This window comes from Oncorhynchus mykiss, chromosome 8, assembly GCF_013265735.2.
Source record: "Oncorhynchus mykiss isolate Arlee chromosome 8, USDA_OmykA_1.1, whole genome shotgun sequence".
NCBI lineage: Eukaryota > Metazoa > Chordata > Actinopteri > Salmoniformes > Salmonidae > Oncorhynchus > Oncorhynchus mykiss.
Window position 1 is genome coordinate 73,087,625 of NC_048572.1, and position 22,918 is coordinate 73,110,542.

At 42.1% G+C, this 22,918-nt stretch overlaps 1 protein-coding gene across 1 annotated transcript in view; it reads right to left on the minus strand.

The window, feature by feature from the left end:
* Window positions 1-17,070, minus strand: part of LOC110530977 (epidermal growth factor receptor) — an 89,094-nt gene extending 72,024 nt beyond the window's left edge. The window contains exon 1 of the mRNA XM_036986163.1: window positions 16,787-17,070. Within this exon, the coding sequence (XP_036842058.1) occupies window positions 16,787-16,886 (100 nt within the window). The 5' untranslated portion in view covers window positions 16,887-17,070. The remainder of the gene's footprint in view (window positions 1-16,786) is intronic.
* Between the last annotated feature and the right edge of the window lie 5,848 nt (window positions 17,071-22,918).

The following is a 22,918-nucleotide window of genomic DNA, read 5'->3' on the forward strand; positions in this document are numbered from 1 at the left end:
CACAATACCCCATAATTACAAATCAAAAACAGATTTTTTGAAATGTTTGCAAATCTATTCAAAATTCAAAACTGAAATATCACATTTAAATAAGTATTCAGACTAGAGGTCGACCGATTATGATTTTTCGAAGCAGATACCGATACCGATTATTGGAGGACCAAAAAAGCTGATAGCGATTAATTGGCCGATTTAAAAAAAAATAAAAAATAAAACAAATATTTGTAATAATGACAATTACAACAACACTGAATGAACACTTATTTTAACTTAATATAATACATCAATAAAATCAATTTAGCCTCAAATAAATAATGAAACATGTGCAATTTGGTTTAAATAATCAAAAACAAAGTGTTGGAGAAGAAAGTAAAAGTGCAATATGTGCTATGTAAGAAAGCTAACGTTTCAGTTCCTTGCTCAGAACATGAGAACATATGAAAGCTGGTGATTCCTTTTAACATGAGTCTTCAATATTCACAGGTAAGAAGTTTTAGGTTGTAGTTATTATAGGAATTACAGGACTATTTCCCTCTATACCATTTGTATTTCATTAACCTTTGACTATTGGATGTTCTTATAGGCCCTTTAGTATTGCCAGTGTAACAGTATAGCTTCCGTCCCTCTCCTCGCTCCTCCCTGAGCTCAAACCAGCAACACAACGACAACATCCACCATCGAAGCAGCGTTACCCATGCAGAGCAAGGGGAACAACTACTAGAAGGCTCAGAGCGAGTGACATTTGAAACGCTATTATGTTGCAAGATTGGATCCCCGAGCTGACAAGGTGAAAACCTGTCTTTCTGCCCCTGAACAAGGCAGTTAACCCACCGTACCTAGGCCGTCATTGAAAATAAGAATGTGTTCTTAACTGACTTGTCTAGTTAAATAAAGGTATAAAAAAATATATATAAAAAAATTGGCAAATCGGCGCCCCAAAATACCGATTTCCGATTGTTATGAAAACTTGAAATCGGCCCAAATTAATCGGCCCAAATTAATCGGCCATTCCAATGACTTGGTCGATCTCTAATTCAGACCCTTTACTCAGTACTTTGTTGAAGCACCTTTGGAAGCAATTACAGCCTCGTATTTGGGGAGTTTCTCCCAATCTTCTCCGCAGATCCTCTCAAGCTCTGTCAGGTTGGATGGGGAGCGTCGCTGCACAGCTATTTTCAGATCTCTCCAGAGCTTTTCGATCAGCTTCAAATCCGGGCTGGCCGGGCTACTCAAGGACATTCAGAGACTTGTCCCGAAGACACTCCTGCGTTGTCTCGGCTGTGTGCTTATGGTCTTTGTCCTGTTGGAAGGTGAACCTTCGCCCCGATCTGAGGTCCTGAGCGCTCTGGAGCAGGTTTTCATCAAGGATCTCTCTGTACTTTGCTCCGTTCATCTTTCCCTCAATCCTGACTAGTCTCCGAGTACCTGCCGCTGAAAAACATCCCCACAGCAAGATCCTGCCACCGCCATGCTTCATCTTAGGGATGGTGCCAGGTTTCCTCCAGACGTGTCACTTGGCATTCAGGCCAAAGAGTTCAATCTTGGTTTCCTTAGACCAGAGAATCTTGTTTCTCATGGTCAGAGTCCTTTAGGTGCTTTTGGCAAACTGAAGAGTGGCTTCCGTCTGATTGGTGGAGTGCTCCATAAATGGTTGTACTTCTGGAAGGTTGTCCCATCTCCACAGAGGAACTCTAGACCTCTGTCAGAGTGACCATCGTGTTCTTGGTCACCTCCCTAACCCGATTATTCAGTTTGGCCGGGGATGGCCAACTCTAGGAGTGTTGGTGATTCCAAACTTCTTCCATTTAAGAATGATGGAGGCCACTGTGTTCTTGGGGAACTTCATTGCTGTAGAAATGTTTTGTTACCTTACCCCATATCTGTGCTTCGACACCATCCTGTCTCGGAGCTCTACGAACAATTCCTTTAACCACATGGCTTGGTTTTTGCTCTGACAGGCACTGTCAACTGTGGGACCTTATATAGAGACAGGCGTGTGCCTTTCAAAATCATGTCCAATCAATTGAATTTACCACAGGTGGACTCCAATCAAGTTGTAGAAACATCAAGGATGACCAATGTTAACAAGATTCACCTGAGCTCAATTTCAAGTCTCATAGCAAAGGTTCTGAATACTTATGTAAATAAGGCTAATTCTGTTTTTTTATATACATTTGCAAACATTTCTAAAAAACAGTTTTTGCTTTGTCGTTATTGAATATTGTGTGTAGATTGATGAGAAGAAAAAAAAATAATCTTAGAATAAGACTGTAACCTAACAAAATATGGAAAAAGTCAGGGGGTCTGAACACTTTCTGAATGCACTGTATATTTTTTGAAAGACATGTAGGCTAATTCAATTGTCATGAAGCGGAGAGCAGAAGCCGTAAAAGTTTGAACCCGAAGCATGGCACAATACTTGGCAGAGTTCCATGGTTTGTGCAAGCAATAGAGGAGGGTATAGCCTACTATTGTACACTCTTCTCCCTATTATAATTCTATGTACACTAATCTTCCAACATTACCATTTTCAGAATGAATCAAAACACCATTTTCTTTCTTTCGTGTGTAAAGACTCTCCAAACCTGTTTTTTTATGATTCATAAATACTTATCTAAACCTAAATTACCTACAAGATCAGAGTATTTTCAAATCTACTAATTGGTGCTGAAACTGAGACTAATATGCATACATTTAGATGGCTTTCTTTAATTTATCCCTAATATTCTGAACTGTCGATAAAATTAGAACTAAAAAAGGAACACCATATTTAAAAGGATGGCTTAAGATAAAAGTACTGAAAACCCTATTAAATGAAAACACCCACAAGAAAATCTGTTGGCCAGCAAGTGGGACAGTTTTCAGTGGTTGAATGAAATTTAAAATCAGAGTGAGTAAGGTAAACAAATGAAGGTAAATGAAACAATGTAATTAAATGGAATAATAATGTAGACTATACCTACTGAAGGGAAATTGGAAGATGAATGTGTGAGGTAATTAGGCCTACTGAAGGTCGACACTGATATTTAACACGGTAGAAAACGGAGACAGAGTTCGGGGTAGCCAAAAAATTAGGGCTGCCAAGGGTCGGAAACTTTCCGGTAAATGGGATGTTAAGCCCTGGAATTTGGGGTTTTTTGCTTAAATTCACCCCCAAAAATGTAGCTTATAACAGTGAACCTTTTTTGTGGGACACACATAAGGCAATTCTAGGTCTTGTGGCATATTTTGGTTAGACTATCCCCAATTCAATGGAATTGCAACCCTCTGCATGCACAGTGCAGTGCACTCTTCCATCACATGTACAGCTGATTGTCAAGATCTTGCACACTAATGAGATGCTATTGAGCCCACACTACTACATGGTCTGAGCCAAGGACCACATGCTTTCTGGTAAGTTTTGATTAAAATACTGGGTGAGGTGAATATATTTTATATGACATACATGATTTTTTGTTAACTAGTAAATAGTAGCCTACAACAAAGTGTGTTGAAATCATTTCTAACTTAATTTCTGCTAGTTAGTTTTTGCTAACAGGTGGGTTTTAGCTTGCTTGAGCCTACTAACTGAGGAGTGTTAATTCACCTGTTGCCATACGTTTAATTTTAAAACATTTATCTTACAAAGGAGTTGTTTAATTTAACTGCTTAACTATTTATCTGTACATGGAATTGTATTTATTTATATTCTTTAAAAAAAAATGTATTATCTTTACAGGAAAATGCCACGGGTACTATCTGATGTGTGGAGACATTTGACTGCAGCAAATGTAGAAGGAAAAGCTGTGTACATTTGCAAATGCAGTGCCAAATCATATGTGAAGAATGCAACAAAGATGCAGAATCATCTGGCCAAGTGCATAAAATTCCCTCAGCTCTCACAACCTCTGACAAAAGTCACTACTTCTATTCGAGGTGAAAATGATGAATCTGACACCTTATCGATAGCAGCAGCTCACGGTCCTCCTGGAATCCGAAGTTTTTTTTTTTTTACCCCTATGGAGTAACGAAGTCAGAGAAATGCTGATGAATGCCTAGCTAAAGCTGTGTATGCAACTGGTTCAGCTCTGATGATCACAGGCAATGTGTATTGGAAGAGATTTCTGAATGTTCTTTGCCCACCATACACCCCTCCAACCAGACATGCTTTATCTACTAATTTGCTGGATGCAGAGTTCAACAGAGTTCAAGTGAAAGTCAAGCAAATCATCTCTGATGGGTGGTCGAATGTTTGTGGGCAAGGAATAATTAACTACATCATCTCCACCCCTCAACCAGTATTCTATAAGAGCACAGACACAAGGGACAACAGACACACTGGTCTCTATATTGCAGATGAGCTGAAGGCAGTCATCAATGACCTTGGCCCATACAAGGTATTTGCACTGGTGACAGACAATGGAGTAGCAGTAAGACGTGTGTATTTGTCTTATCCCGTGTAAATAGCCAGACTTTTTTGTATATATCTTAATGTCACTTTATCTACAAACTAAATATGCTTTCCTGCAACCCGCCTCATCCAATGTGGTAGGGATCTGCTATTTTTATTCCTTTTAACTGGAATTTCCATCAGGAGCTAGCCAGCTAACTAGCTACAAGTATTTGTTAGCCACAGCTAGCGGTCTTCACCTTTTTCCTCGGTCATCAGCCAGCCTTAGCTCGGACAACACCTGCCAGTCTGCACAGCGTGATATCAGCCCAGAGCATATCGGACTGCTTCTCTCTACCATATCACCGGATTCCTGCCGCTCTGCATCATTACACCAGATCATCGCAGCTAGCTAGCTTCAAACGAGTGGCTACTGTTAGCTAAAGCTTCTGTCCCGAAGCAAGCACCAGCTAGCCTCGAGCTAGCTAGACACCAAACGTGACGCAATCATGGCGCACACAAACACTCACAGGAAATAAATAATTACCCACAAACACAGGTGGGGAAAAGGCTGCCTAAGTATGATTCCCAATCAGAGACAATGATAGACAGCTGCCTCTGATTGGGAACCATACACGGCCAACAAAGAAACTAGAATGCCCACCCAAATCACAATAAAAAGGCTCTCTAAGGTCAGGGCGTGACAGATCTTGCATAAGCATTTCATAAACTTTAATGCTTCAGTTTCCTACAAAATGACTGGTTTCACATTTGCCTCCAGTGATAAGGTAAAAATATATCTAAAACAAGTGTAATTTAGATTTACAATTCCCTTATCCATTCGGACTACTCATTTACCTAGCTCTTATCAAGTTGTTAATTAGAGTGCATAGAGAATGTTGTCATTTCTATCTGAAAAAATAAAGTACTGTAAATGCTTTTCCGACTTGGAACCGGTAGATTCGCTAGACCATATTCATGGAGAGGAGAGGGAGAGGAGTGGGAGGAGAGTGGGAGAGGGAGAGGAGTGGGATAGGAGAGGGAGGAGGAGAGGAGTGGGAGAGGAGTGGGAGGAGAGAGGGAGAAGAGTGGGAGAGGAGTTGGAGGAGAGTGGGAGAGGGAGAGGAGTGGGATAGGAGAGGGAGGAGGAGAGGAGTGGGAGTGGGAGGAGAGAGGGAGAGGAGTTGGAGAGGGAGAGGAAACCTTATTCATGGTTTCCTAAAGGTGGTGGAATTATCAGGGAATGAAGTCCAGGTCAGAATAAGACGTATCTGTAGACACCTCCACCACACCTTCATTTGTTCAATCTTTACCCAAACAAATAGCTGGTGAATAGCATGCCATTCTAATGCTTAAATTCAAGTTCAGAATACGGTAGAGAGAAAATCTAATCAAATCAAATTTTATTAGTCACATACACATGGTTAGCAGATGTTAATGCGAGTGTAGCGAAATGCTTGTGCTTCTAGTTCCGACCATGTAGTAATATCTAACAAGTAATCTAACAATTTCACAACAACTACCTTTTACACACAGTTTAAAGGAATGAATAAGAATACATAAATATAAATATATGGATGAACGATGGCCGAACGGCATAGGCAAGATGCAGTAGATGGTATCGAGTACAGTATATACAGTGGGGCAAAAAAGTATTTAGTCAGCCACCAATTGTGCAAGTTCTCCACTTAAAAAGATGAGAGAGGCCTGTAAAAAAAAAAAAAAAAGAAAAAGAGTCCAGCCCGGTAAAGGAGTTCAGTGAACTCAAGTGACTTTTGTCACGCAATGTTTGTCCGTTCATTCCGTGTAGCGTAAACCCAGTATTAAATCATACAATCAATATAACAATTTTACCACAGAACTTTAAAGCGTATCTGCTCTTACTAATTCCTCAACTACATCTAACTACATAAATCATCACCGTATACATCATATCAAAACAAATGAAATACCGTATACAAAAAAGGTGGTAGTCAGTCGGTCAGTCAGACAATCCAATCCGCCAACAGATCTCCAGCGGAGAAAGGCCACGAAGAATAGAGAGGAGTAGTCCACGGACGCAAAGAGTGGATCCGATCCTGGGTAAACTCTCTCAGGCTACAAAACACACGTTTAACAGCAACAAAACAACCGGAATAGAGAAGCTTCGGGAACACATCCTCAGTCACGTCTCCATCACAAACGCCACTTTTGCGCAGCTGATGCTGGCTATTTAATTGGGAATTAAAGGGAAAGCACCCTATTGGAAGGAGAAGCACTGAGACGGCTCAAAATAATTCAGGGCCGTCACAAGACGCAGCCACGTTTCATCTTCAATGCCCTTGCTGATGGAAGGAGGTTTTCACTCAAAATCTCACGATACATGGCCCCATTCATTCTTTCCTTTACACGGATCAGTCGTCCTGGTCCCTTTGCAGAAAAACAGTCCCAAAGCATGATGTTTCCATCCCCATGCTTCACAGTAGGTATGGTGTTCTTTGGATGCAACTCAGCATTCTTTGTCCTTTCAAACACAACGAGTTGAGTTTTTACCAAAAATTTATATTTTGGTTTCATCTGACCATATGAAATTCTCCCAATCTTCTTCTGGATCATCCAAATGCTCGCTAGCAAACTTCAGACGGGCCTGGACATGTACTGGCTTAAGCAGGGGGACACGTCTGGCACTGCAGGATTTGAGTCCCTGGCGGCGTAGTGTGTTACTGATGGTAGGCTTTGTTACTTTGGTCCCAGCTCTCTGCAGGTCATTCACTAGGTCCCTCCGTGTGGTTCTGGGATTTTTGCTCACCGTTCTTGTGATCATTTTGACCCCACAGGGTGAGATCTTGCGTGGAGCCCCAGATCGAGGGAGATTATCAGTGGTCTTGTATGTCTTCCATTTCCTAATAATTGCTCCCACAGTTGATTTCTTCAAACCAAGCTGTTTACCTATTGCAGATTCAGTCTTCCCAGCCTGGTGCTGTTGGCGCTGTTGCGCCTTCTTCACCACGCTGTCTGTGTGGGTGGACCATTTCAGTTTGTCTGTGATGTGTACGCCAAGGAACTTAAAACTTTCCACCTTCTCCACTACTGTCCCTTCGATGTGGATAGGGGGGTGCTCCCTCTGCTGTTTCCTGAAGTACACGATCAGCTCCTTTGTTTTGTTGACGTTGAGTGGGAGGTTATTTTCCTGACACCACACTCCAAGGACCCTCACCTCCTCCCTGTAGGCCTTCTCGTCGTTGTTGGTAATCAAGCCTACCACTGTAGTGTCGTCTGCAAACTTGATGATTGAGTTGGAGGGGTGCCTGGCCACACAGTCATGGGTGAACAGGGAGTACAAGAGAGGGCTGAGAACACACCTTTGTGGAGCCCCAGTGTTGAGGATCAGCGGGGTGTAGATGTTGTTTCTTACCCTCACCACCTGGGGGCGTCCCGGCAGAAAGTCCAGGACCCAGTTGCACAGGGCGGGGTTGAGACCCAGGGTCTCGAGCTTAATGATGAGTTTGGAGGGTACTATGGTGTTAACCCATTGGGGCGGTAAGCAAATTGGAGTGGGTCTAGGGTGTCAAGTAGGGTGGAGGTGATATGATCCTTGACTAGTCTCTCAAAGCACTTCAAGATGACTGAAGCAAGTGCTACAGGGTGATTATCATTTAGCTCAGTTACCTTAGCTTTCTTGGGAATAGGAACAATGGTGGCCCTCTTGAAGCATTTGGGAACAGCAGACTGGGATAGGGATTGATTGAATATGTCCGTAAACACACCAGCCAGCTGGTCTGCGCATGCTCTGAGGACGCGGCTTGGGATGCCATCTGGGCCGTCATCCTTGCGAGGGTTAACACATTTAAATGTTTTACTTACGTTGGCTGCGGTGAAGGAGAGCCCGCAGGTTTTAGTAGCGGGCTGTGTCGATGGCACTGTATAGTCCTCAAAGCGAGCAAAGAAGTTGTTTAGTTTGTATGGGAGGAAGACATATAAAAAGGGAATTATGTTCCATTTACGCGAGCTTAACTCAGGTCAGAATAGGGGCCAGAGTGAATAGGGATTCCTCATAATCAAGATATCATAAAACAAGCAGCAACCTAGATCTACAACTGGAAGGGAAAATAGAAGACAAACATTCCGAATCTCAATCTAGATTCAGAACAGATAGGAGACTGAATTTACATATAAAAGTGGACAAATTAACTACACTGCTCAAAAAAATAAAGGGAACACTAAAATAACACATCCTAGATCTGAATGAATGAAATATTCTTATTAAATACTTTTTTCTTTACATAGTTGAATGTGCTGACAACAAAATCACACAAAAATTATCAATGGAAATCAAATTTATCAACTCATGGAGGTCTGGATTTGGAGTCACACTCAAAATTAAAGTGGAAAACCACACTACAGAGGAGAGAGAGAGAGAGAGAGACAGAGAGGAGAGAGAGAGAGGAGAGAGAGACAGAGAGGAGAGAGAGAAAAACAGAGAGGAGAGAGAGAGAAACAGAGAGGAGCGAGAGAGAGAGAGAGAGAGAGAGAGAGAGAGAGAGAGAGAGAGAGGGACAGAGAGGAGAGAGAGAGGGACAGAGAGGAGAGAGAGAGGGACAGAGAGGAGAGAGAGAGAGAGAGACAGAGAGGAGAGAGAGAGTGACAGAGAGGAGAGAGATAGAGAGAGAAGAGAGGAACAGAGAGAGAGAGAGAGAGACTAGAGAAAATGCATTTATTTGCCACTTTCCATCTTTACGTACTACTTCTGTTTGCATAAACCATTTCAGTGCTTGCAGCCAACCAAGCAGACAAAAACCAAGCAAGGGAACTGGAAGTGGCTTTTTCAATTAGCCGTCATTAATATGGTTTTATTGACATACAACCCCTTTTGCACTTATGGCTCTGGTCTTCGTCTCTTTTACAACACGGAGGAACAACTGCCAATGTTTGTGCCATTATTACTGTTCAATATTTGAATAGCTGTTTGCTGCTGTATATTGATGCAGGCCTACTGTCACCGAATATGCTACATTTATAAATCATGCAACAACATATACAAATATTGTAAGTTATCTGTGTGTTGTATTAATGGATATTGGGAGTGACTTTGGTTATGGGGAAGACAACATTCATATTCAGTCAAAGCATTCAATTCACAGTCTGTATTATCTGCTAAACTTTGTTATTGGTTAAATATGGCTTGAATGCAGTAATTATAAGGAAGGGGGGGGGGGGGTCGAAGAACTCAAGTGAACAGTGGGCTTTTTTCCTGGTACACCAGATTGGCTGCACCTGTTGAGATGGTAAGATAGCAGCAGGACCTTTAGCTAGTTTTTCCAGACTAAATTCATGCGTCTCTTTCCACTGGAGCCTCTCACACAGCCACAGGTGACCAACTGGATCATGGAAAGGCTCAAAAATAACTCCATGACTCTGTTACCACAAACAAAGAAATAAGCTCAATGAGTAACTACATGCAGACAAAGTCCCCCTTCCCATGCATATCTTCAGGATTCTGCATTGGTGATGACACAGTAGTCTACCTAGGGATACAAACAGTGTGTTTATTGATAATCAACTGTAAGTCTGTCTGTGTGAGATAGGGACTGTTCAATACTTTCCATCACTACTGACCATCTGGTATGTCTAACAGCACAAGAACTGCTTATCATGACACATATTGATTCATTTCTATGACAGCAAACATGAACAGAAGCCGGATTAATGATAACAAGCTGGTATTAATGGTGTCCTAATGACATAACGGAACTGAAGAATAACAATGGGCTCCTATAGCCTCAGCGTATGATAGTGCTGAGCGATTAGCCGAATATCCTGTTATTTTTTTGTTTTTTTTAAACAGCCAATGTTCCTTTTTTATGGTGAGCTCAATGCACACATTGCGTGGTTTCTCTAGAGATAGATCAGATCAAGCCAGAACTGTAGGGAATTGTAGTTTCCAACAGGCCAACAATATTCTACATACTGTACACAGAACAGAAATATAAATGCAACATATTAAAGATTTTACTGAGTTACAGTTCATATAAGTAAATCAGACAATTTAAATAAATTCATTAGGACAATCTATAAATGTCCTATGACTGGGACTACAGAAATGCATTGGTTGGTCACAGATATCTTTAAAAAAAGGTAGGGGTGTGGATCAGAAATCCAGTCAGTATCTGGTGTGACCACCATTTGCCTCATGCAGCACGACACAAACCTCCTTCACATAGAGGCTGTCGATTGTGAACCACAGCTTGGTGCCCTTGCTCATGTTGGCCATAGATCACAATGTTCAGCAGATCTATAGGTGGTCCTGGATACCTGCAATCTACAGAAACACCGTTGTCCCTCTGTGAAACCGTACTCCAAATGTAATCTTTCTCTGCCACTCTGAGGTAGATTAGTTTATCAAAGAGAGTAGCAGAAACAGAGTGAGTTTTCCCCCAACAGGCCACAGTTAGCTCTCATGGCCATGCTCCAGAAGCCATATCCACAACAATGGCTTAAGCAGATGAGAAATCTGGGAAGGTCAGAGAGCACGCTTGGGTTCAACTAGTGTTTGTTTTCTTTCAAACACTTTACCTACCCTTGACTGAGCTTGCCCTGGCGCAATGGAAACAATGGGTTAGTCTCAAAAGTGCAATCCCCTCACTTCTGGAACTCTAAGCAGGGCTCAATCAAACACTCAAAAGTATTTGAAAGAAAACCAATACTGTTTGAACCCCGGTCTGTTAGAGAGGCTACAATAACCAGACAAGCACCCCCTAGATTCTACTGAACAGCCAAGCTGAGATTCTAGGGTTACTGAAGTATTGTAACCTACATTTCGCTAATGCCCGACAACGGCAATATCAATCTGATCCTACAGAGTGGGCCTTAATGAAAATAAAATGTTTTTCTGAAAATATGGAAAACAATAGATGACGGATAGAGAGTCTAGAGAGATGTTGGTTGGAATCCAACAGAGAACATGAAGTGTTAAGGAAGATAAGGTTTCTGGTATGGTACAGTGGCACTGAGGTATGATAATGAAGGTGTGCAAGAAGGCCAAAGGTAAAAAAGGATCGGAAGCACACTAGGCTTTATTGACAATATTTGATCCCTTAGGTCTTCATCAGGTCAGACCTGAACATGATCTTTGACCTCCAGCACCTGCTGTGCCAATATGTAATATTCTCTTATACAAGAATAGGGGAGATACATGAGTCTGAATATATGATAGTATTCACACAGCTTCATTAAAAGATAGCAGTTTGGCTGTGCCACTTTCACTGGACACATACCTACACATCTCACATGCTCTCAGTCACCCAGACCTACCATCATACAAGAGCTCCAGTCATCTATTAACTGGGAATAGCAGAATATTGCAGCATATTGATATAAGGAGGCTTGGTAAGTTGTGTCCACGTGGGCCGGGCCTTGCTTCGCAGGCAGCCTGGTGTTGTGATGGGGATTAAGGATTTAGCTGTGAACATGTCCCTATGATTAGACTGATCTGACACAGGTCATCTTTTATTGTCTCTGGACCCACAGAGACAGATATAAAGGACCTCTTCCTACTCCATGTCTCTTCTCTCTCTGACAGCTTGGCATGGGGAGAGATGTGATGAGATGACACACCGAAAAGATGGGAGGAATTTTTAGGACTGCCTGCAATAAGAAAGAAATGTCAGCCATCTATCTGCAAATTCGATGTGTCATCTCTATCAAAAACAGGAATTTTGGGGTGACAGCAACAAGAACCATCTCAACCATCTCCGACTTCTCCAAATAGAGATCCACTGGAAGACATATTGACTGAAATGCATTCGAGCCCAGTAATGTATAATTGCTGGAGTGAATGCTTCTGAGTGGATGATGAGGATAATTATCTGGGTTATATTAGCGTCTTCTCAGAAGATAACAGTTTATCATCATTGATACCAATGGCGTGCGGGAAGAAACATCAGATGAGCTCTCAGATTAACTTTTTTTTACCAAATATTGTAGGCAGGCCCTTGACTAGAGTCCATGGATATTGATTTAGGGACCCCGCCAGTGAAAAACTATCTAGGGGAAACTCTGCGCCAACGTAGTCTGTTTGGCATGACAATGACAGCAATGGCTTTGGCAAGACAATACAAACAGATCTGGGACCAGGTTAGTACCAACTTGCAGAAATAAACATTGGAAGATCTCTTAACACTAGTTCTACCTAAATCCCACCACCAGCAGCACTAAATGGGGTGCTGGGCCCAGGCTGTCACATTAGGACTGGCAGAACGCTTTGGCCTCCCGAGTGGCACAGCATTCTAATGCTAGATGCATTACTACAGACCCTGGTTCGATCCCGGGCTATATCACAACCGGCCGTGATCGGGAGTCCCATAGGGCAGCGCACCATCGGCACAGCGACGTCCTGGTTAGGGGAGGGTTTAGCCGGGGTAGGCCGTCATTGTTCTTAACTGACTTGCCTAGTTAAAAAAGGTTCAATAAAATAAAAAATAAATAAAAATAATTGACATGGCCCCCTTCCTGTGGGAGATGGGTAATTGTTGGTAAATGCATTGTCAAATCTCCCACTCATCTCAAAGAGGGGATAAGGAGCCCAGTAGCCCACTGCTTTGCCTTGATGTCATCCCCATGCATACAGGATAACCACATAAATATATTCAGATCCCCAGTGCAAACTCAGGCAGGACTTTCAGCTCTTGTTGTCACTAATTTAGGAGGTTTGTTAGTGTTTTTCTCACACCAGTTCAACACTGACATTTAGTCCCAGGAGAGAAATAGAATAGTCTCTTGAATTCTAGAAAAATCCACTAGTTTAGAGTACTTTTCAAAAGATGAGTTGAATGGGAAAGACAAGGCACAACCTGAACCTCATTAACATATTGTGACATTGTTGACATCTACTCTTCACTGAGTAACTCATGACTTTATGTGTAACCACAAACACTCAGCAATCAGAACCTCTCAGCTACTTTTATAAGACATACTGAAACGATTCAGATTGTTGTTTTGACATCAGCCAACATGAGGAGAATTATGTCAAATTAACAGACTATAACATACTGTAATTTCGCACCATGTTCATTCTGGCTTGAATATTTTGCGAACTGTGAGTGTGTGTTATGAAAAAGTTGCTAGTAAAAGAAACATCTGTCACAGCCCGTGGCCAAACAACAAAAAGACGTTTGCCTTCGTCCTCTTAAACCATATGGCAGGACTGTGAAATTCTATGTAACACCATCTTTCTATGTACTGAAACTTAAAAAGACAAATTCTCCAGTCCAGTGACTATTTCTTTGCTTCTCTCTCTTTTTATTGGCTCTCTAAAAGCCTTATTTAGGGTCCTTTCACAACAGGGGGCCAATGTGCTCTGTCCGGTTTGTTTAGCTGCTCTGAAATATTTAGGAAATCTGTCTTTTGGCTCACAAACACGCCTGCCTTGTTATGATTCTGTGAACACCGGCTAGGACTGGGAAAGGATCTTATCTTAATGAGTTTTCGGGGGGGATACCTGCACAAAAAGTGGTTTTCCTCCATACCTTGTTCTCCATCTTCTTTTAAAATAGGGAGCCAATTTGTTTTTACACTTATTTCCCTGACTGATCAAAACTTGTTTTCTCGTCGCTCTGAGGCAGACATACGGTGAGCAATATGCTTAAAACATCGAATCACAATTATTATTATTTTTTTTTAATCACAGTATCGAATCGAAATACAAATAGAATCGCAAAACATATTGTATCGGCACCCAAGTATCGTGATAATAACCTGAATTGTCAGGTTCCTGACAATTCCCAGCCTTAAACTTAATAGAACCAGCTGATGAAACCTGTTGCAATTGGAGCTAGTCAGGAACCATGTTTTTGGCCTCCGAGTTTGAGTGCACTTATTGTAAATCGCTCTAAATAAGAACATCCGCAAGCTACCCAACATGACTCAAATGAAACATAAATGTTTTGATCTCAATAAAGATTTTTTCCACAATATTGCCACCACAAAGTAATCAATTTGCCTTCTTGTCAGCTGAGGGATAACATGTACTTCACTGGATGTTAGTCTTATTGGCTCCTGGTTTACTCTGGTTTAAATGCATTTGAGGTGTCAAAAGTACATCGTAGGGAGAGCAAAAAACACCCCAAGATAAGAAACCTATGATAACGTCAAGTCTAAAATGTGAAGTCCCAAAGAACAGGAGAGGAGAGTGGACAATGGCAACTGACCAAGTAAAGCAGAACAATCACCACCTGGAGTTTCTCAAAGCTAATACACAAATCATCCAGCAGGTAAAGTGAGTGGCATACTGGCATACTCAAACAAAATAAAACACTGGTCAATTAAGTATGTACAAAAAATTGTTCTCCAACATACACTGTATATACAAAAGTATGTGGACACCCCTTCAAATTAGTGGATTTGGCTATTTCAGCCACAGCTGTTGCTGGCAGGTGTACAAAGTCGAGCACACAGCCATGTAATCTCCATAGACAAACATTGGCAGTAGAAGGGTCTTACTGAAGAGCTTAGTGACTTTAAACGTGGCACCGTCATAGGATGCCACCTTTCCAACAAGTCAGTTCGTCAAATGTCTGCCCTGCTAGAGCTGCCCCGGTCAACTCTAAGTGCTGTTATTGTGAAGTGGAAACCTCTAGGAGCTGCAACGGCTCAGCCGCGTAGTGGTAGGCCACACAAGCTCACAGAACGGGACCGCCGGGTGCTGAAGCATGTAAAAATCGTCTGTCCCCGGTTGCAACACTCACCACCGAGTTCCAAACTGCCTCTGGAAGCAACGGCAGCATAATAACTGTTCTTAGGGAGCTTCATGAAACGGGTTTCCATGACCGAGCAGCCACACACAAGCCTAGCGTTGGCTGGAGTGGTGTTAAGCTTGCCACCATTGGACTCTGGAGCAGTGGAAATGCACTCTCTGGAGTGATGAATCACGCTTTACCATCTGGCAGTCTGACGGACGAATATGGGTTTGGCAGATGCCAGGAGAACCCTAGCTGCACCAATGCATAGTGCCAACTGTAAAGTTTGGTGGAGGAGGAATAATGGTCTGGGACTGTTTTTCATGGTTCGGGCTAGGCCTCTTAATTCAAGTGAAGGGAATTCTTAATGCTACATACAGCATACAATGACATTCTAGACGATTCTGTGCTTCCAACTTTGTGGCAACAGTTTGAAGAAGGCCCTTTATAGTTTCAGCATGACAATGCCCCCGTGCACAGAGAGAGGTCCATACAGATATGGTTTGTTGAGATCGGTATGGAAGAACTTGACTGGCCTGCACACAGCCCTGACCTCAACCCCATTGAACACCTTTGGGAGGAATTGGAACACCAACTGTGAGCCAGGCCTAATCACCCAACATCAGTGCATTTTGTGATTGAATGTAAGCAAGTCCCCACAGCAATGTTCCAACATCTAGTGGAAAGCCTTCCCAGAAGAATGGAGGCTGTTATAAGCAGCAATGGAGAGTAACTACATATTAATACCCATGATTTTGGAATGAGATGTTCGACAAGCAGGTGCCCACATAACTTTTGGTCATGTAGTATATGTTACAATGTAAAATGTGATACAGTGGAAGTCATTGCAAAACAACTTTCCTCCCTTTCCAGGGAATCATCAATGGCTAGAATATTCTGGTGCGTTGCCTAATGCTGCATTCCTAACCAAGCTGGAAGGTGGTAATTACCAGTTGTCAAGTTGTAAAGACCAGTTGGATGCATTCACATGCTTTGAACTTGTTGGCCAACAAGCTGCGTCAACCATACACTAAAAGTACATGCTTGTAAAGATATTAGTGTTCAATAAAGATATGAATAGATCGCTTTTTATAAATCATTTTGTTGCATTTAACTGCTGAAAATGCTGTTACTGATGTCATTTCCTCAATAGGTGACGTCAGATGTCAGCATGTGGGCGAAGTCGGAGCACAGGGATGATAGACCTAGTAATTACCAGTTGGAGGGGCTTTCAAGTGGATTTTCCCCAATTCGTATTTGGTAAATACCACCTTCCCACTTGGTTATGAATGCAGCATAAATTCTTCGTTTCGCATGGGATGTGTACTGTAGTTGCGCTGTAGTGGTCTATTGGTCCATGTTTGTGTGTGTGTTCCTTGGCACCTCAAACAGTACCTACTATGAAAGTCTATCACCGAACTTTCTATAAAATGTAGGCAATCATAATATACCTTGAGTGAACTATTTTTTTTTACAAGTGGGCTACATAGTCCCAGACAAGTAACAACCAGCAAGACCTCTTCACTAAGGTTACTGGATTCTTTCCCATGCTGGTTTTCTGGAGTTTCTAAAGCTTGAAAGTGTTTTACGCTCGCGGTAGTGAAATGCCTGAACTTTCGTTGATAATCTAAAGAAATGCAACTAGGATTCCAAAAATGTTCACTAAAATAGGCGAATATAAGCACATGATATTTCTTTGTCTTACCTTTCTTTTCCGGCAACGCATAGGAGACCAAAGAGGTGAAAATGATCCAGATTTGAAACAGTGTAGCCATGGTATTTGTTAAACTCGAATACGAATGCATGAAAACGTGTCAGTCCATACTAATTATGCATAAAATCCAACTAACTTTACATTAAAACTGTGAGGTGGCGTCAACTGAAGGACTTATCTTTACTTGTAAGTTTGACAGCTCCTTCTCCTCCTGTATTTCTCAACAGTACGAGACGTTCGAAGGAAAGCGAGAGAAACCGAAGGGATTTCTGACGTCATCAGTAGGGAGGACCACTGGTGTAAATTCTCAGGCATCCTCTCAGGTCACCAGATAAGAAATTGCAAAGGGTCCCTTTTCAATTTTTCTATATGAAGTTACGTATTCTAATGTAATTTGCATGATTAACGAAAATACAGAAGGCAGGGTAGCCTAGTGGTTAGAGTGTTGGACTAGTAACCGGAAGGTTGCAAGTTCAAACCCCCAAGGTACAAATCTGTCATTCTGCCCCTGAACAGGCAGTTAACCCACTTCCTAGGCTGTCTTTGAAAATAAGAATTTGTTCTTAACTGACTTGCCTAGTTAAATAAAAGTTAATTAATTTGATAGACTATGTAAATAGTTAACTACAATTTACATGCCTTCAGTTAAATAGAGGCATTGATATTGATAGGAAGTGTTACTCTGACTAAAACCATAGCAACATTATATTGCAATCTTGTCACCCTCAGTCTTCCTCACTTATTTTTTGGACCTAAAACAAACAAGTGATCAGAGTAACACCGTCAGGGTTCGACAAGTTCATGGCCAATTAATAGCATGTGCAGACAATTGTTGACAGAAGGTCAGCCAGGTCAAAGTGATCTAAATGGCCGCCGAGCCAGAGATGTTTGTGTTGCTGTACACAGAGCTGTGTGTGTGTGTGTTTCTCTACACAGAGCAGACTCTGTGGGGACAGGAGTGATAGAAAACATTTGTCACATCGGTCGTTATCTCATTATGCTGGAATCGAATGGCTCTGCAAATTGTCTTTGGTTGCAGAACAGAGGAGGAAGAGGATATCATGTGTATCGGTGAAGTTACTACCATTTCTACTCTTCTCACAGAGTGCTTGGCTAAAGACAAATAGGTACAGTAGGGTTTGATTTTTTATGCTATTTTGAGAATGTGGATGTGTTGCAACTGTTTCTTAGGAAAAAGGAATCTAATTTTTTATTTTTTTTATACAGTCCGTATTGACCCCGTTCTGGGTCCAGATCCAGACCACAGTCCGTCTGAGTATGGCTGATCTATGGCATATGGGGTTTGTAGTTTATGGCAGCCTACCCTGAACACAATTGAACCTGATATGAGAGGTCAGGACTCACCTTGCTGTGTTGGACCTCCGTAACCTTACATTTCTCCTGGATCTGATGTTGCCTTCGCATTCTTCAGCTGTGGACAGAGAGGAACATCAATACACTTTCAAGTGGACTACACTCCAACTGCCTGTTTTAAAGGAAGGTAGTTATTGTTGCACAGGAGATTGGTGGCACCTTAGTTTGGGAGGAGGGGCTTGTGGTAATGGCTGGCGCGGAATCAATGGAATGATATCAAATACATCAAACACGTTGTTTGATGGTTTGTGGTAGTTTGATGCCATTCCATATGCTCCGCTCCAGCCATTATTATGAGCCGTCCTCCCCTCAGCAGCCTCCACTATATTGTTGTGCCTTATATATCCAGTCTATCAGATGGTTTGTCTTGTCTTTAACACTCACTGACCTCTTTCTCCCAGATGGTTTGTCTTTAACACTCACTGACCTCTTTCTCCCAGATGGTTTGTCTTTAACACTCACTGATCTCTTTCTCCCAGATGGTTTGTCTTGTCTTTAACACTCACTGACCTCTTTCTCCCAGATGGTTTGTCTTTAACACTCACTGACCTCTTTCCCCCAGATGGTTTGTCTTTAACACTCACTGACCTCTTTCCCCCAGATGGTTTGTCTTGTCTTTAACACTAACTGACCTCTTTCTCCCAGATGGTTTGTCTTTAACACTCACTGACCTCTTTCTCCCAGATGGTTTGTCTTTACACTCACTGACCTCTTTCTCCCAGATGGTTTGTTTTGTCTTTAAGACTCACTTTTAGAGCTGGGACTAGGGCTATGGCTGAGAATAGGGTTGGGTCTATGTCTGGGGCAAGGCCTGGAGCTCGGGCTGGGACTAAGGCTATGGCTGGTACAAGGGCTGGGGTTGGGTCTATGGCTGGGGCAGTTCCTGGAGGTCAGACTGGGACTAGGGCTTTGCCTGGGGCTATATGGTTATCAACAGCCTCTCTGATTGTTATGTTGACATATAGCTCAGGAATTCTGTGGAATCTGTCTTCATGGTCCAAACACACCAAGACAGTCGTGAAGAGGACACGGAAACACCTATTCCCCCTCAGGAGACTGAAAAGATTTGGCATAGGTCAACAGATCCTCAAAAAGTTATACAGCTGCACCATCGAGAGCACCCTGGTTGCATCACCGCCTGGTATGGCAACTACTCGGCCTCCGACCGCAAGGCGCTACAGACGGTAGTGTGGCAGGCCTGTTACACCACTGGGGCCAAGCTTCCTGCCTCCCAGGACCTCTATACCATGCAGTGTCAGAAGTAGGCTCTAAACATTGCCATAGACTGTTCTCTCTGCTGCCGCACGGCAAGCAGTACCGGAGCTCCAAGTCTAGGTCAGAAAGGCTTCTTAACAGCTTCTACCCACAAGCCATAAGACTGCTGAACAGCTAATCAAATGGCTACCCAGACTATTTGCATTGATCCCCCCTTTTGTTACGCTGCTGCTACTCGCTGTTTATTATCTATGCATAGTTACTTTACCCCTTCCTACATTACCTCGACTAACCTGTACCCCCGCACGTTGACTCGGTACCAGTACCCCCCGTATATAGCCTCATTATTGTTATTTTATTGTTGCTCTTTTATTTTTTACTTTAGTTTATTTAGTAAATATTTTTCCTAACCAACAATGCAGTTAAGAAAAATACGAGTTAAGTCCTTGTAAGTAAGCATTTCACGGTAAGGTCTACTACACCTGTTGTATTTGGCGAATGTGAGAAATAAAATTTGATTTTGATTTGATATCTCCAGACAAAGTGGACGTTGGTAATGGTCACTGCTGTCCCAGCTTTCACTAATACAGGTGTTGCAGAAGCTGTGTCCAGATGGAATGGAGACTGGCTCAGTGAACACATCCAGACAGCTGGAGCACTGTGTATCTTCAGAAACGTCACACTGGAGGCAGGGGCGCAACGTTTACTGGAATTGCATTTTTGTCCTCCCCCAGTTTTATAATTGGAATGTGATACAAAATTAGGCAACGGAGTGCTTTAGGACCGTGTTGACACCTCTGAGCGGTTGGGTAGACGGTTTCGAATGTTTATCCGACTGGATAAAAAATAACATATGTTTATGACCCCCCCCCCCACTTCTAAAACCAAAGTTGTGCCCCTGGCTGGAGGAACACATATCTGGGAATAAAGACACAAGTGGAGCCAACACAAGTCTTCAGGTCTGAGGCAAGGGTACTCATCACATGAGCATATAGACATGAGTATACACTCCCTTACGTATTCATTTGGACAGTGAAGATGAAACGTTTAATTTGGCTCTAAACTCATTTTGGGTTTGATATTGAATGTTTTATATGAGGCGACATGACAGAATGTCACCTTTTATTTGAGGGCATTTTCATACATATCTGTTTTATCTTAGGGGAGTGCATATACAGTCAGGTCCATAATTATTGGCACCCTTGATAAAGATGAGCGAAAAATACTGTATATAATACATTGAAATAATGAGATATATTGTACTAATACAATTGCTCAGAGAAATACTTTTTGTTTAGAAAGTAATAAAAACATTTCTCAAAAAGATAGGGGTCAAAATGATTGTCACTCCTGTTTTCAATCCTCTAACACCCTTCCTATGCCAGGATAACAACACTGAGCCTTTTTCTCAAATGTTTTATGAGATTAGAGGACATATTGGGAAGGATATTAGACCATTCCTCCATAGAGAATCTTTCCAGATCCTTGATATCTTTCTGTACTCTGCCCACTTTAATTCAAAGCATCATGTAGTAACCAAAAAAGTGTTTAACAAATCAAAATATATACAGTGCCTTGCGAAAGTATTCAGCCCCCTTGAACTTTGCGACCTTTTGCCACATTTCAGGCTTCAAACATAAAGATATAAAACTGTATTTTTTTTTGAAGAATCAACAACAAGTGGGACACAATCATGAAGTGGAACAACATTTATTGGATATTTCAAACTTTTTTAACAAATCAAAAACTGAAAAATTGGGCGTGCCAAATTATTCAGCCCCCTTAAGTTAATACTTTGTAGCGCCACCTTTTGCTGCGATTACAGCTGTAAGTCGCTTGGGGTATGTCTCTATCAGTTTTGCACATCGGGAGACTGACATTTTTTCCCATTCCTCCTTGCAAAACAGCTCGAGCTCAGTGAGGTTGGATGGAGAGCATTTGTGAACAGCAGTTTTCAGTTCTTTCCACAGATTCTCGATTGGATTCAGGTCTGGACTTTGACTTGGCCATTCTAACACCTGGATATGTTTATTTTTGAACCATTCCATTGTAGATTTTGCTTTATGTTTTGGATCATTGTCTTGTTGGAAGACAAATCTCCGTCCCAGTCTCAGGTCTTTTGCAGACTCCATCAGGTTTTCTTCCAGAATGGTCCTGTATTTGGCTCCATCCATCTTCCCATCAATTTTAACCATCTTCCCTGTCCCTGCTGAAGAAAAGCAGGCCCAAACCATGATGCTGCCACCACCATGTTTGACAGTGGGGATGGTGTGTTCAGCTGTGTTGCTTTTACGCCAAACATAACGTTTTGCATTGTTGCCAAAAAGTTCAATTTTGGTTTCATCTGACCAGGGCACCTTCTTCCACATGTTTGGTGTGTCTCCCAGGTGGCTTGTGGCAAACTTTAAACAACACTTTTTATGGATATCTTTAAGAAATGGCTTTCTTCTTGCCACTCTTCCATAAAGGCCAGATTTGTGCAATATACGACTGATTGTTGTCCTATGGACAGAGTCTCCCACCTCAGCTGTAGATCTCTGCAGTTCATCCAGAGTGATCATGGGCCTCTTGGCTGCATCTCTGATCAGTCTTCTCCTTGTATGAGCTGAAAGTTTAGAGGGACGGCCAGGTCTTGGTAGATTTGCAGTGGTCTGATACTCCTTCTATTTCAATATTATCGCTTGCACAGTGCTCCTTGGGATGTTTAAAGCTTGGGAAATCTTTTTGTATCCAAATCCGGCTTGAAACTTCTTCACAACAGTATCTCGGACCTGCCTGGTGTGTTCCTTGTTCTCCATGATGCTCTCTGCGCTTTTAACGGACCTCTGAGACTATCACAGTGCAGGTGCATTTATACGGAGACTTGATTACACACAGGTGGATTGTATTTATCATAATTAGTCATTTAGGTCAACATTGGATCATTCAGAGATCCTCACTGAACTTCTGGAGAGAGTTTGCTGCACTGAAAGTAAAGAGGCTGAATAATTTTGCACGCCCAATTTTTCAGTTTTTGATTTGTTAAAAAAGTTTGAAATATCCAATAAATGTCGTTCCACTTCATGATTGTGTCCCACTTGTTGTTGATTCTTCACAAAAAAATACAGTTTTATATCTTCATGTTTGAAGCCTGAAATGTGGCAAAAGGTCGCAAAGTTCAAGGGGGCCGAATACTTTCGCAAGGCACTGTATATTTTTTTATTCTTCGAAGTAGCAACCTTTTGCCTTGATGATGACAGCTTTGCACACTCTTGGCATTCACTCAACCAGCTTCATGAAGAATGCTTTTCCAACCGTCTTTCAGCATGTGCTGAGCACTTGTTGGCTGCTTTTACTTCACTCTGCAGTCCGACTCATCCCAAAACATCTCAAATGGGTTGAGGTTGGGTGATTGTGGAGACCAGGTCATCTGATGCAGCACTCCATCACTCTCCTCCTTGGTCAAATAGCATTTGCACAGCCTGGAGGTGTGTTGGGTCATTGTCCTGTTGAAAAACAAATGATAGTCCCACTAAGCATGAACCAGATGGGATG